Source organism: Gorilla gorilla, chromosome 1, assembly GCF_029281585.2.
Source record: "Gorilla gorilla gorilla isolate KB3781 chromosome 1, NHGRI_mGorGor1-v2.1_pri, whole genome shotgun sequence".
In the NCBI taxonomy this organism is placed as follows: domain Eukaryota; kingdom Metazoa; phylum Chordata; class Mammalia; order Primates; family Hominidae; genus Gorilla; species Gorilla gorilla.
The window spans coordinates 218,915,222-218,929,168 of NC_073224.2; the positions used below are offsets into that span (position 1 = coordinate 218,915,222).

The window sequence follows — 13,947 nt, forward strand, 5'->3', positions numbered from 1 at the left end:
TTTAGCCAGGTTATGTATAAAGAGGATTTAAATGCTTTAAATGAGTGTCAGTACCAATCAGTAGTAAAATATCAAAACTGCTCCTGTGATTCTTGGTTTCATTAATGGAATTGGAGCTGGCAGGAATAAGAGAGGTATATTGCCTTTTCACTCAGCAACAAATATTTTTTTAGTGAGTGCCAGGTACATTCTGGGCAGACCCCACCTCGATAGCTTTGTGTTGGAACAAGATTGAAAGAAAAGATCAAGCTCATTTGGGAATTAAAAATCTTGGTTGGAGGGACAGGATGCTAGGGAGAGGGTTATGATTGACTTGAAACAAAAAATAGTGGTGTGAAAATTGGCAGTAATGGCAGTGTTCACATAACTTAGTGGTCTGTCGCTGATGGAGAAGGATTTGACATCTGTGTGGTTTTAGGGATGGACACGAGACAAGTGGATAGGTGATATAGGGAGAAAAATTGGGGGCCAGTAGAAGGAAGAGTTTTACAGTATTAGAACTCCATTTAATTATGAAAAGAATTTGTATCTTAAGTCGCTAAAGTTTCTTATCCCTAGTGGTATGTTGTAAAAGATATTCAGACTTTAGGTGGATGGTGAGACTAAATGGCTCCTTCCATTCAGGAGAGTTTGACTCTTAATGATTGTTCATCACTCAGTTGAGAAGAAAAGAAATTTGAAGGATTGCAAGCAGTTTGGGAAAGCCCATTTATATATTCCTTTTAATAACCTATGGTTTACTGCTATGCTTGCCCAACTGAGAATCTGAATTTCTTGCATTACTATTAAATCTAATTATGCATTTGTAATTGAATGGTTTGGAAGGAGTACAAAAAGGAGATTTTTTTTTTTTTTTTTTTTTTTTGCATTTCTAGTCATTACGGCTTTTCTAGAATCTCTTCTGGTGCACGTGTGTGTGTGTAAGTGATCCTGTACTTTTAAGTGGAAAACACAAGCTCCAGATAGACTATTGTTATAAAAAGTATTAATGCAGTGAAGTTGAGCAAAAGTAAGTCTGTAAAATGGTATGCCAAGGATACGCTTTTAGCATATGAACAAGTTTCAGTCACTTTTTGGGAGATAGAGAATTTGAGTTGTGTAGGTAGAAGAAATTTGTTTTCGTGAGTAAGCATGTGTTTTGTGAAGTAACTTGATGGAAAATTTTTCTTACCAGGAATCAGTCATGATTGAGGGACATGCCACCCGTTAGTATAGTTGGATAAAGATCCTGCTACATCGCTTCAGTGTTTGTAAAGAAAAGATTTCTGCTGGTTTATGTGAAAATATGGGGGTATTCCATTTCATGAGAGGTAATATGTGTAACAGTTAAAAGTACATGCCTATAATCTGACTGTGTTTTAGTTACAGATGGGGGAGGCTTTCAGCAAGTTATTTAATCTCCCTGTTCCTCAGTTTTTAGATATATCTTATGACCTGTTAATAATAATACCTGCCTTCAAGGTCATTTATGAGCATGAGTTAACATATATGTTGGCCGGGCGCGGTGGCTCACGCCTGTAATCCCAGCACTTTGGGAGGCTGAGGCGGGCGGATCACCAGGTCAGGAGATCGAGACCATCCTGGCTAACACGGTGAAACCCCGTCTCTACTAAAAATACAAAAAATTAGCCGGGCGTGGTAGTGGGCGCCTGTAGTCCCAGCTACTCGGGAGGCTGAGGCAGGAGAATGGCGTGAACCCGGGAGGTGGAGCTTGCAGTGAGCCGAGATCGCGCCACTGCACTCCAGGCTGGGCGACAAAGCAAGACTCCATCTCAAAAAAAAAAAAAAAAAAAAAAAAAAAAAAAAAAAAAACCATATATGTTGACTGGGCACGGTGGCTCACGCCTGTAATCCCAGCACTTTGGGAGGCCGAGGCGGGCGGATCACGAGGTCAGGAGATCGAGACCATCTTGGCTAACACGGTGAAACCCTGTCTGTACTAAAAATACAAAAATTAGCTGGGCGTGGTGGCACGTGGCTGTAGTCCCAGCTACTCAGGAGGCTGAGGCAGGAGAATCGCTTGAACCCGGGAGGTGGAGGTTGCAGTGAGCCAAGATCACGCCACTGCACTCCAGCCTGGGCGACAGAGCAAGACTCCATCTCCCCCCCCCCCCAAAAAATTAGTATATCAATATAACTACGTATTTAGTGGCTTTTTGGTTCAGCTATATGTTAATATTAGGAATATCATTAGAAACACTGTTTTTACTTCAAAGTTACTGAGGAAATTAGTTTCATACTTTCAGAAACCTCATTGAATAAGATGTAACCTCAGTTATTCTGGACAGGCTGGTTAAAAGTTTTATCAGAACAGCTGGAAAATAGTGGTAAGAAAATATTTCACATACAGACTGTTAAAATTTTTGGAAAACATTGCCCGTATCTATTTTTCTTACTCTGCATAAGTTAATGGATTCGTTTTCTTTCTCCTCTCCTTACCACCCCGTAACACCCTATTTCTTCAGGCAACATAGGAGTATTTTGACATTATTTGATGATAGTGTTACCATAATAGATGATCACCTGTGTTCATTTGATACGCCCTTTATCTTGGCTGGGCTGCTCTCTACAGTTGATTTCAAAGGATCTTTCAGTATTAAGATTTTTACCCTCTGCCTGTGTTATTTAGCAATGCCCAGTAAGTTGAACAGATAATGACTCTTCTCTACTTGAGGCTTGTATCACTCTTGTGGCTCTTGATATTAACTACATTATAAAAATACTTAAGTTTGTTCCTGAAGTGTTGTTTACAGATCACATGCAATGATGCATGATAGATTCTGTTTGCTTTGTAATTACAAGAAATGCAGTCCAGTAATGGGAGGTTTACTGCTTTATTGTTCCTTTTAGCAGCCAACAGAAAAATGCTGTCACCAAAACTGTGTCAGTGGAGATAACTAGAAGATGGTTCCTGTAGTTGTATTGCATCCCAGGTTCCTATGTTACCAACTTTGCCTCCTGTGCTTTCTTTTCATCTCCATCACCTACTCTCTGTGGCCTGCCCCTTTGGTTTCCCCCATTTATTCCGTTCTCCTGCTATACCTTTCTGGCTGTTGTTTTTCTGTGACTTAATTTCTTTAGGGCTATCTTTGCCATGGGGTAGGAAGGCTGAATGGGGATGAGCCTTGGACACTAGATCCCAGTTCTTCCTTTTGAGCACAAGATCAAGTTACTTATACCATCTGTGGGTGGTTTGACGCCTAAGAGTAGGACAAAATAAGACCAGAGTGGGCCCAAAGGTCGAAGCTTGGCTTTATTTGGACTGATAGCAACGAATATTTTGCTGCTTTATTTATTTTGGTGCAAGACCACATTTTAAGATTGTTATTATAGTTCTCCATTTTAGAGCTATAAGTGCCCTCTTATATACCTGATTAGTTAAAAAGAGCAAGCAAGTCTCTGTTATTAAGAGTCTGATATATATTGAAAAGTTTATTTCTTACGACTTTTACAAAAATAACAAATGACACAGATGGCAAGTAGATCACAGAGATGCTAGACAATGCCAGATCATGAAATGGGTGATCATGAGATCCAAGACTAGGAACCAGTAGTCACAACTGTACTTGTGCCACCAAGCAGACATTTCCTTGCACACTGCTATAACTTGTGGCTATTAATAATCATAGAGGATTTTTGCCACTGGATTTCAATTAAATGTAACTTGATTCTTTGATTCTATGTGTGGTTAAATTCTCAAGCGAAGAACTGTCATTCTGATTTTCTAGTCTTCTTTCTTCTCCTATTATTACTAAATAGAAAGATATTTTTGTTGAGCTGCATGCTATGTCCTGTCCCTTCCAACTGATCTGTAAGCTTTTCCATTGGCTTTCTTTCTGTTTCCTGCTGCTTTCTTGCTTCATATTTGAAGGGAGGATTCAGACCTATCCAGGTAACAAACTACTGGTTCTGCATGGCCTCTTTATAACTCAGTCTGCTTATTATTATTACATTGAGATTGATTGCTAATGAATGGATACATTCACATTGGAAATTTACAATTGGTATATTGTTTCAAGGCTTTTAATCCTGCAGTGAAAATTATAACTACAGGTACTGGTTGCCATTTTGAGAAATTTGAACTCTGCTGATTCCAGACCATTCTTAGGCCTGTCTAGATTGTCCACTTTTATTGCAAACTATTCTAGAAGGCTCAGTTTAGTATGGGATTGTGCCACCTTTTGGAGAGGAAAAAACCTGCTTAGTTCAGCATGTGACAACCCTACAGATGGTTTAATTTAGCTTGACCCTGATGGACTGGGTAAATATTTTATGATCAAAGAGATTCCTTGTTCTTCTAAGTATTTTATAAATTACTTGAACAGCAGTCTTTTAGGAGGCTACTTTTAATTTTTAATGAGTTGATAATGAACCACTTACTCTTTATCAGAGTCAGTTCTTTTATATAATAGGGAAATATCAATATCAGCTACCCCTTTTGTTATACTTTATTATACATATCTGTATGTATATATACAGTATGCGTGTATACATATATGTATGTATATATACAGTATGTGCGTATACATATATGTATGTATATATACAGTATGTGCATATACATATATGTATGTATATATACAGTATGCATATACATATATGTATGTATATATACAGTATGTGCATATACATGTATGTATGCATATATACATACGTATATATACAGTCGGGTCGAAACCACCCTACTGTTTTCAAATACGTGATGATACTGATAAGAGCTTGCCCTAGTGTGGTATATTTTTGGGAACCCAGCAATAGGTAATTTATCCTTTTTATGCATATTGTATTTGTAATTCAAGTTGACCAGATTTTTATTAGTGAAGAAAAGGAGACAGTAAAATTTATATATTCCCCTTTGTTAAAAAAAATATATATATATTTTTTCTCCCCTTCCCAGTTTTTCCAGAGGCCTCAAATACAGCCTCCTAGAGCTACCATCCCGAACAGCAGTCCTTCCATTCGTCCTGGTGCACAGACACCCACTGCAGTGTACCAGGCTAATCAGCACATCATGATGGTTAACCATCTGCCCATGCCGTACCCAGTGCCCCAGGGGCCTCAGTACTGTATACCACAGGTAAAGTATCTTTGAGGCCTAGGTGGTCCAGCAATAGAGTGGAAATTAACCCGGATTCATATCAGAGGGAGCTGGGTGGATGAATTGTGGTATTAGTTTTTGGTGACGTGTGAACTGTTTTGTTGGTTACAAATCTAGCCCTTTTGTGATTTTTCATTATGTTTTATGAAGATATTTCTACATCTGTTTACTTAAAATTGTTTAAAATGATAAATTGTTTTTATCTACTTGCTTTCTCCCGTCCCTTTGCCACAACCAACTGCTCTAAAATGGACTCAGTGATTATGCTGTTCCTGAAATCCTTTAATGTCATTGAAAAGCTACTAGCCTGAGATTATTTTACAGTGAGCTGATGTCTGCCTGTGCACTGATATGTTGTATGGCTTTACTAAGCTGCACCTTTCTCTTCATTCTCATTGTATCTTGATGGCAAGCAAGCATTTTTAATGTGTTTGACCCAATCGTTTTACCTCATTTAAATGATTCTCTTACACAGAGAACTTTACTTTCTGTAGTAAGCTACTTTCTTATTATTTTATTATGTTTTTCGCCCCCAGATACCATATTATTTATAAATATTCATACTTTCTCTTTTCTAGTACCGTCACAGTGGCCCTCCTTATGTTGGGCCCCCCCAACAATATCCAGTTCAACCACCGGGGCCAGGTCCTTTTTATCCTGGACCAGGACCTGGGGACTTCCCCAATGCTTATGGTAAGTAGGAAAAGTCAAGACATTTCTGCCAGTTTTTTGTGTTTATTTAATTTTGTTGCTTGGTGGATTGGTTTATACAATGAGGTTTAGTGGTAAGAAGGATTTTTAAATAACATGCTGCTAACAGTTCTTTCTTGAAAGCTACATTTTTTTTTTTCTTCCAGAAATGGGAGTCTCATTATGTTAGTCAGGCTGGTCTTAAACTCCTGGGCTCAAGTGATCATCCTGCCTTAGCTTCCCAAGTAGCTGGACCTACTGGCACATGCCACTCTGCCCAGCTTTAAAAGTAATTTTTTGGCTGGGCGTGGTGGCTCACGCCTGTAATCCCAGCACTTTAGGAGGCCGAGGCGGGCGAGGAGATTGAGACCATCCAGGCTAACATGGTGAAACCCCGTCTCTACTAAAAATACAAAAAATTAGCTGGGCATGGTGGCGGGTGCCTGTAGTCCCAGATACTCGGGAGGCTGAGGCAGGAGAATGGCTTGAACCCAGGAGGCAGAGCTTGCAGTGAGCCGAGATCGCGCCACTGTACTCAGCCTGGGTGACAGAGCGAGACTCCATCTCAAAAAAAAAAAAGACAGAAAAGTTACTTTTTAGAGAGTGGCTTACAAGAGGAGTATTATAGAAATATATTTAGTTAATGACATCTTCTTTACAAGCTGATAATTCTACTGGAAATAATCATGTTTCAGAGTTCTGAGATCTTCCACGAGTTCACTGTTACGTAGATTTTTACTGGATTTTTGCCAATGGCATGAATATACCTTATCCTCCTTTCACAATTTCTTTTTCTCCAAACATTTCCTACCACCTTACACCTTAAAGATTTTGTTAACGTCTTTCTTAGTAGAATGCAATTTCCATGAAAGTAGAGATTTTTGTTTTGTTCACTGCTATATCCCCAGCCCCTAGAACAGTGACTGGCAGGCACTTGGAGAATATACATGCCATAACTAAATATAACTCAGTGAACCTGTGATTCTCTGCAAAATTGTGATAAGATCTATGGCATGGGGGAGGTTTTGGGTATTAGTTCCAATGAAAATGCCTTGAAAAATTAAAAGTGTTTTTAATTTAGAGAGAGCTGGGTTGCCAAGATTATTGGCATATGCGCCAATGCTGATCTAAAAATGATAAAAATTACTTATTTCATTCAACAAATTTTTACTTCATATTACATTTCTCTTATTCCATGGAAGGTGAATAATAAGGGATAAAATTAGTAGATACTAGAAAAATTAAGTTTTGAGATTCAGTAAGCATTGATCTGTTATATAACCAACAAAGCAAAAACTTATTAAATAATCTTAATATAACATGATAACTTATCCATTAACCAGTTTCCTAAAATTGGGATTGTCTCAGGTAAGATTACAGCAGAATTGATTTGATTCAAGTAGCCCAAGAAGGTTTTTTTTTTTCAGTTTTGAGGTGAAGTAGGCAAAGCAACCAAATGTTACGTGGCTTTACTTCTTTTAGAGAAGGGAAAAGTTTTCTGTTACCTTGGTTGATATTGTCTTGGGAAACTGCTATTTCAAAGTGATACGCGATACCCTTCACTTATCCTCAGGGAATACATTCCAAGACCCCCAGTGGGCGTCTGAAACTTCAAATAGTACCCTATACATACCATGGGTTTTTTTTTTTTTTTGATCTGATAAAAGGGCTACTAAGTGACTAATTGGCATGTAGCGTGTACAGCATGGATACACTGGATAAAGGGATGATTCACATCCCTGGTGACATGAAGCAGGACAGTGCAAGATTTTATCATGCTATTCAGAATGGCTTGCAATTTAAATCTTATGAATTGTTAATTTCTGGAATCTTTTGTTTAGTATTTTCAGACTGTGGTTGACTGCAGGTAACTGAAATTGCAGAAAAGGGATTAATACTACATTTTATATAACCTCACTAAATGTCTCAAATATGTTTATTTAACTCAGCTTTATTAAGTTGTATCATTACTATGAAATTTGATATTTTCAGAACAATAATGTGTTACATATATGTGAGTTTAAAAGTTACACTATATATATATATATATATATATATATATATATATATATATATATATATATATATATATCACCCAATTTTTGACAGCATATTGCAAGTGCTGTTGAAGTATTCCTTGTGTAATCCTTGGACTTACCTTTGTCACCATTTTTATGTAATTCTAGTGCCTTTATTCTAGGTCCTTATTCTGAAAACTTAAATCCAAGTAATTATTTTTGAGAGTAACAATGGTTGTTACTATCTAGAATTTTTTTAATAGAAAACAATGGGATTATTAATCAGCATAAACATGCTGAAATGGACAGTATCTCCCTTTAATTTCTGTGTTGCAAAGGGAATACAATTAGTCTTCTAATTTACAACATCATTTTTAAAGATGTCTTACTGAATTGTAATCTGCTTTTTACTTAGTGATTATGCCAATCACTTTACTCAGAAAATGTCATCATTAAATTTCCTCCTGTAAGTCTGTGCCAGCCCTGTTTATTGCTTTTAATACTATTGTACAATATGTATAGAAACAGTAATGATGAATTTACTAGTAGAGACATAATGTGCAGATTTGAATGTACAATATTATAACATTTTGGCTTTATTTCTATTAGATATATACCATTTTTATTCATTTTTATGAAAAAGCAGTATGTTGAGGTATAATTGTATCTCAGATATTATTGATGTCTGTTCCCTTTCATAGATATGCTTTCTTCCCCAGTAAATTCTCATGCAGATCCAGTAGACATCAAGTGGGCAGTTTATCATCTAGATTAAAATATTGTTTCTCTAGTTTTCTTAATATTAGAAAAACAATCTTAAAATAATTTATTTCATTATGAAAGTAACTAAATTAATGATAAAAATTTAAAAAGGCCGGGCGTGGTGGCTCATACCTGTAATCCCAGCACTTTGGGAGACCAAGGTGGGTGGATCACCCGAGGTCAGGAGTTCTAAACCAGCCTGGCCAACATGATGAAACCGCATCTCTACTTAAAATACAAAAATTAGCGGGGTGTGGTCGTGGGCGCCTGTAATCCCAGCTACTCGGGAGGCTGAGGCAGAAGAATTGCTTGAACCCAGGAGGCGGAGATTGCAGTGGGCAGAGATCATGCCACTGCACTCCAACCTGGGTGACAGAGTGAGACTCCATCTAAAAAAAAAAAAAAATTTAAATAATATAGAGTGCATAAAGTTGAAATAGCCAGTTTCTCTCCCTTCCCATCCTTTAAAGCAATAACATTTAACAGTTTGATACGTATTTTTTTCATTTATATTTAACAAGTTTTTTTAACTTAAATTAACATGGAATATTTATAGTAGTGTAAATAATAAAACTTCCTGGTTATTGTTTTCCTTTCATACTATATTCATGGGCATCTTTCTATTTCATTATCTATAGAACTTCTCTCATTTCTTTTAAAAGATACATAATCTATTTTTGGAATGAATCATAATTTATGATACCTAATTTTTTGTACTTTAGTAGAGATGGTGTTTCACCGTCTACCAAGGCTGGTCTCGAACTCCTGAGCTCAGACATTTTGCCTGCCTTGGCCTTCCAAAGTGCTAGGATTACAGGCATGAGCCACTGCGCCTGGCCATGTTTATTATTGTTTCTATGGAAAATTCAAGGTTTTGAATTTTTTTTAGAAGACAGGCAGTGTGCTAGTTATTTTGTGGAATACAGGTGTTAAGATACTCTTCCTGCCATTCAGTTTCTTATAGTAAGTCTGTTAGATATTGTGCTTAGGTTTAAACAGTGAGAAGAAATCTAAATATTGACTGCACCATTGGTTTCACATTATAGACAAGTAAAATGAATAAAAAGTAGAGTAAAATAAAGTAGAAAACATACATGACTATTAAATTTATAATTTGGCCAAGAAGACCTTTAAAGAAAACTGCTGTTTACTGCCAGTATCATTTCATGTTTTAACAACAAAAATCATCAAATAGGAGCAGTCCTTTATACAAATTTTAAGTTGTTAAACCTCTGTGTGACACCGGGGCCTGTTGTGGGGTGGGGGGAGGGGGGAGGGATAGCATTAGGAGATATACCTAATGTTAAATGACGAGTTGATGGGTGCAGCACACCAACATGGCACATGTATACATATGTAACTAACCTGCATGTTGTGCACATGTACCCTAAAACTTAAAGTATAATAAAAATAAATAAATAAATAAAATAAAAATACAAACCAAGGTTCACATAAAAAAAAAAAAAACCTCTGTGTGTGTGTTTGTATTTCATGATTGTTATTGTATTAATTTTGCAATACATCATTGACACTTTTTATATAGACTGAGGTTTGGGAACCACTGATTTAGAACTGGGATCAGTGAACTTTTTTTTTCAGTAAAGGGCTAGATAGTAAATATCTCGGGTTTTGCAGGCTGTATGGTCTCTGTTGCAGCTGTTCAGCCGTGCCACTGTGATGTAAAATCAGCCATAGACAGTTGATAAACTACTGTACGTGGGTGTCTTCCAATAAAACTTTATTTAAAAAAATAAATAATGGTGGACTACATTTGGCTCTTAGACTGTAGTTGACAGATCCTTGATCCATACAAATGTACTTCATTCCATGCATAAGAAATTTGAGGTCCAGAGACATTAATTAACTTAACTAATTAATAAATGGTATGTAAAAATTACTCATTTCTAGTGGAATAAAAATGTTTTTAAATATAATAGTATAATAATATACTATTATATTAGTAGTATAGGCAGTAGTATATTAGTAGTAGTAGGGCAGATTTTCTACTCTGCTAGAGCTCACAGTTAAGAAGACTTAATGTTTTGCTAATTGCATTTAATCCCACTATATTGAGATTATCTTGTTCTGCCACATTTATTGGATTAATGTGATATACCAGGCTCTTCCCCAATCATGTAGGCTCAAAAATGTTTCATGAGAAGAATCCAGGTTTTTTTTTTTTTGTTTTTTTTTAAGAGATCACCTTTTGGATCTTATTTCACTTACCTCAAAAAATATGGTGAAGTGAGCAGATTGTGTTGCTTGCCTGGCAGCATTTGAAACCAATTTTGGGGATTTGTTTTCTGAGTTAATTTCTGAGCCAGTGACATAATAAAGTAGCACATAATTGCTAATTTGAGCTCTGCTTTGAGAATAGTTTACTCATTGTTAGAGGATGACTGAGATTTTTTTTTTGGTCTTTTTACATTGAACTTACTGAAATCATAGTCATGCCCTCTGCTTAGATCTTTTCCAAATCTGATTCAGCAAACCTGATTGATACCTACAGAATTCTGGTACTGCAAATCATGGTGCTTCCAACAACTTTACACTTGAAAAGTGTTATGGTGGTAGTGGGGATGTTGATGGTGATAATGAAAGCGGGCCAGCCTTATTTGACTGTTTGCTTAGTACCAAGGATTTTACCTGTGTGAACTACCCTCGTACATATTTTTTTCCTTCTTGTTACGGTGAATCAATTATCCATGTTCTATGGAAAGCCAATCTTTTATGTGTGTACCGGATCCCATCCTGTACCCATTTAAGGCTATTACTCTAGCAATTCTTTCTTTCCCACATTGACAATTTTCCCCCCTTCCTCTGCTGGATTAGTGTCATCTGTATATAGGAATAGGCACACTGTTTCATTGACATATTAAGGAAAGTTTTTTTGATTCCATATTTTTGTCCAGCTATAGCTCAATTTTTCTGCTTTTCTTTTACGGCAAAATTTTTAAGGAAAATATTTATACTCATGGTTTTCATTTTCTGTCTTCTCTTTCACTATTGAACCCACTCAAATCAGGCTTCACACTCTTCACCTCTCTGCGCAAACAACTTTTGTCAAGGTCACTGGTGATTTGTACTCTGAAAAATCTTATTTGACCTCTTCAGCACCATTTGATGTGGTTAAGCACAGCCCTCATTCTTGAATAATTTTCTTGATTTCAACCACTGCCTTGGTTTTCATCTCTTTGGCTGGAGTTTTCCCAATTTCTGTGACCTCTAATAGACATGGAATGCCCCAAGATTTAACCACTGGGCTTCTTTTCTATCTGTATTCATTTCCTGAGTTACCTAGTCTTGTTTAAATGTAGTTTATATTCTGTGAATTCCAGAATGGATAACTGTAACTCATACCTATCCTCTGACTCCAGATTTGTGTCACTTTCTAACTACTTGATCTGTATTTGAAGATCTGGTAAGCACCCGAAACTTGACCTGTCTAAAACTGAACTCTTGATTTTTCTGCCCCAAACTCTATTCCTTCAGTGTTCCTCATCTTAGTAAGTAGTACCTCTGTTCTTTCACTTGCTCAGGCATATAAAACTGAAAGAGTTTTCCTTGAGTCTTCTTTCTCTCACACCAGTATCCAATTCATCAGCAAATCTATAGGCTCTACCTTCAAACCATCCAGTATTTGACCCCTTCTCCATACCTCTACTCCAAACAATTTGGCTTGATAGTAATTATAATAATAGTCTTAAGTTTTGAAAGTTAAAAACAGCTCATTGGGAGTACAAGGAGTGGGGGAAGAAGATAATTTCAGGCAGACGGGCAGTATAGTCAAAGTTGAAGAGATTGGTGTACTCAAAGGATAGGAGTTAGGAGTAGGTTATAGCTAGAACAAAGATGTGGATTCAAGAATGATAGAAAATGTAATTTGGAACCTGGATTCTAAGTATCTGGACTTTATCTTAAGGCCATATGTTCTGAGCCCTTTTTCCACCCCAGTATCTGGAAATTTGCTAATCCTTTATGTATCTCCCTATGGCAGTAGTTCCCCATGAGTAAGGAGAAGAATTAGATCACCCCTACTTTCCAAGATGATCAGATATATTCCCTTCTGTCCCTGACAAAACCCATAAACAAACATACACATACACCCTTGTGTGAGAGTCACAGTTGCATGTGGTAAGCCTCAGAATAATATTTTTTAAAAGCATCACTATAGCATGATCCATGTTTTAGAAAGACAACTGTGGTGTGGATCTGTAGGAACCGGGTATTTAGTGGTTTTCATATTGGATGTTTGTGAATGTTTGAAAACATTACATATTTTGGGAATAATTTCTTGACCACTTCAGTAACTGGAGGAGAGCTAGTGGAAAAAGATGATGAAGAATGCTTAGTGTTTTTGTTTTTACCCTTTTAAGGGGATTGTGCAGAGACACAGTGTCATTGCTAGTTCTCTAGTGTTTGACAAAATAACTGACTGCCTATTTAATTTTTTCTAACTTTTTAGGAACGCCTTTTTACCCAAGTCAGCCAGTGTATCAGTCAGCACCTATCATAGTGCCTACGCAGCAACAGCCGCCTCCAGCCAAGAGAGAGAAAAAAACTGTAAGAGATTTTTATTACTTTTTCTTATTTTAAATCTAAAATCTATTCACTTACAGATAAGTTTACGTAGTCATTATTCATCTCAATTCACAAATTACTGTGCCTTTTTTTTTTTTATTCTTCCCTTATATTCACACCACTTGACCTGAGGATTTGTATGGGCATGTAATTAGAAGTTGTTCATACCATTTGCATAATATCATCTTTAATTATTCACTGAGCTAGGTTTGCTGCATGACAACATGTACTCCACCTTTAGAACTGGGAGGGTTTAGTGGGCTAAGGTTTTACTCAGTGTGAGGAATTTAAGCTCAGTTCTCACATCTAGACTCTCCTTTAACACCAGTCTTTTTCTTTTTTTTTTGAGATGGAGTCTCACTCTGTAGCCCAAGCTGGAGTGCAGTGGCGCGATCTCAGCTGAACTGCACCCTCTGCTTCTGGGGCTCAAGCGATTCTCATGCTTCAGCCTCCCAAGTAGTTGGGACTACAGGCACAAGCCACCAGGCCCGGCTAATTTTTTGTATTTTAGTAGAGATGGGATTTCGCCATGTTGCCCAGGGTGATCTCGAACTCCTGAGCTCAAGCAATCTGCCTACCTTGGCCTCCCAAAGTGCTGGGATTATAGGCGTGAGCCACCGTGCCTGGCCAACACCAGTCTTAATCAGCTCTCCATTCAAGTATGAATTGACAGAAGAAAAAAATAGCACAAGGAAAAAGAACTGAGATATTAAGGATAGCAAGAAAAATCCTTCCTGTGAAATAGATATCTTTTAAGAAACAAAAAACAGAGTTTAGAAAATGTATTCTAATTGTTTT

The 13,947-nt window shown here is 37.0% G+C and overlaps 1 protein-coding gene across 37 annotated transcripts in view; it reads left to right on the top strand.

The window, feature by feature from the left end:
- Nucleotides 1–13,947, top strand: part of EIF4G3 (eukaryotic translation initiation factor 4 gamma 3) — a 365,343-nt gene that overhangs the window by 188,352 nt on the left and 163,044 nt on the right. For 19 of the 37 annotated variants that reach the window (XM_063702106.1, XM_055386759.2, XM_055386810.2 and 16 more), the window contains 3 exons: nt 4,898–5,077; nt 5,677–5,791; nt 13,034–13,131. In XM_063702106.1, coding sequence (XP_063558176.1) covers nt 4,898–5,077; nt 5,677–5,791; nt 13,034–13,131 — 393 coding nt within the window. Of the gene's footprint in view, nt 1–3,871; nt 3,893–4,897; nt 5,078–5,676; nt 5,792–13,033; nt 13,132–13,947 lie in introns of all 37 variants that reach the window. The other 18 variants (XM_031011513.3, XM_055386789.2, XM_055386751.2 and 15 more) reach the window with 2 other exon arrangements.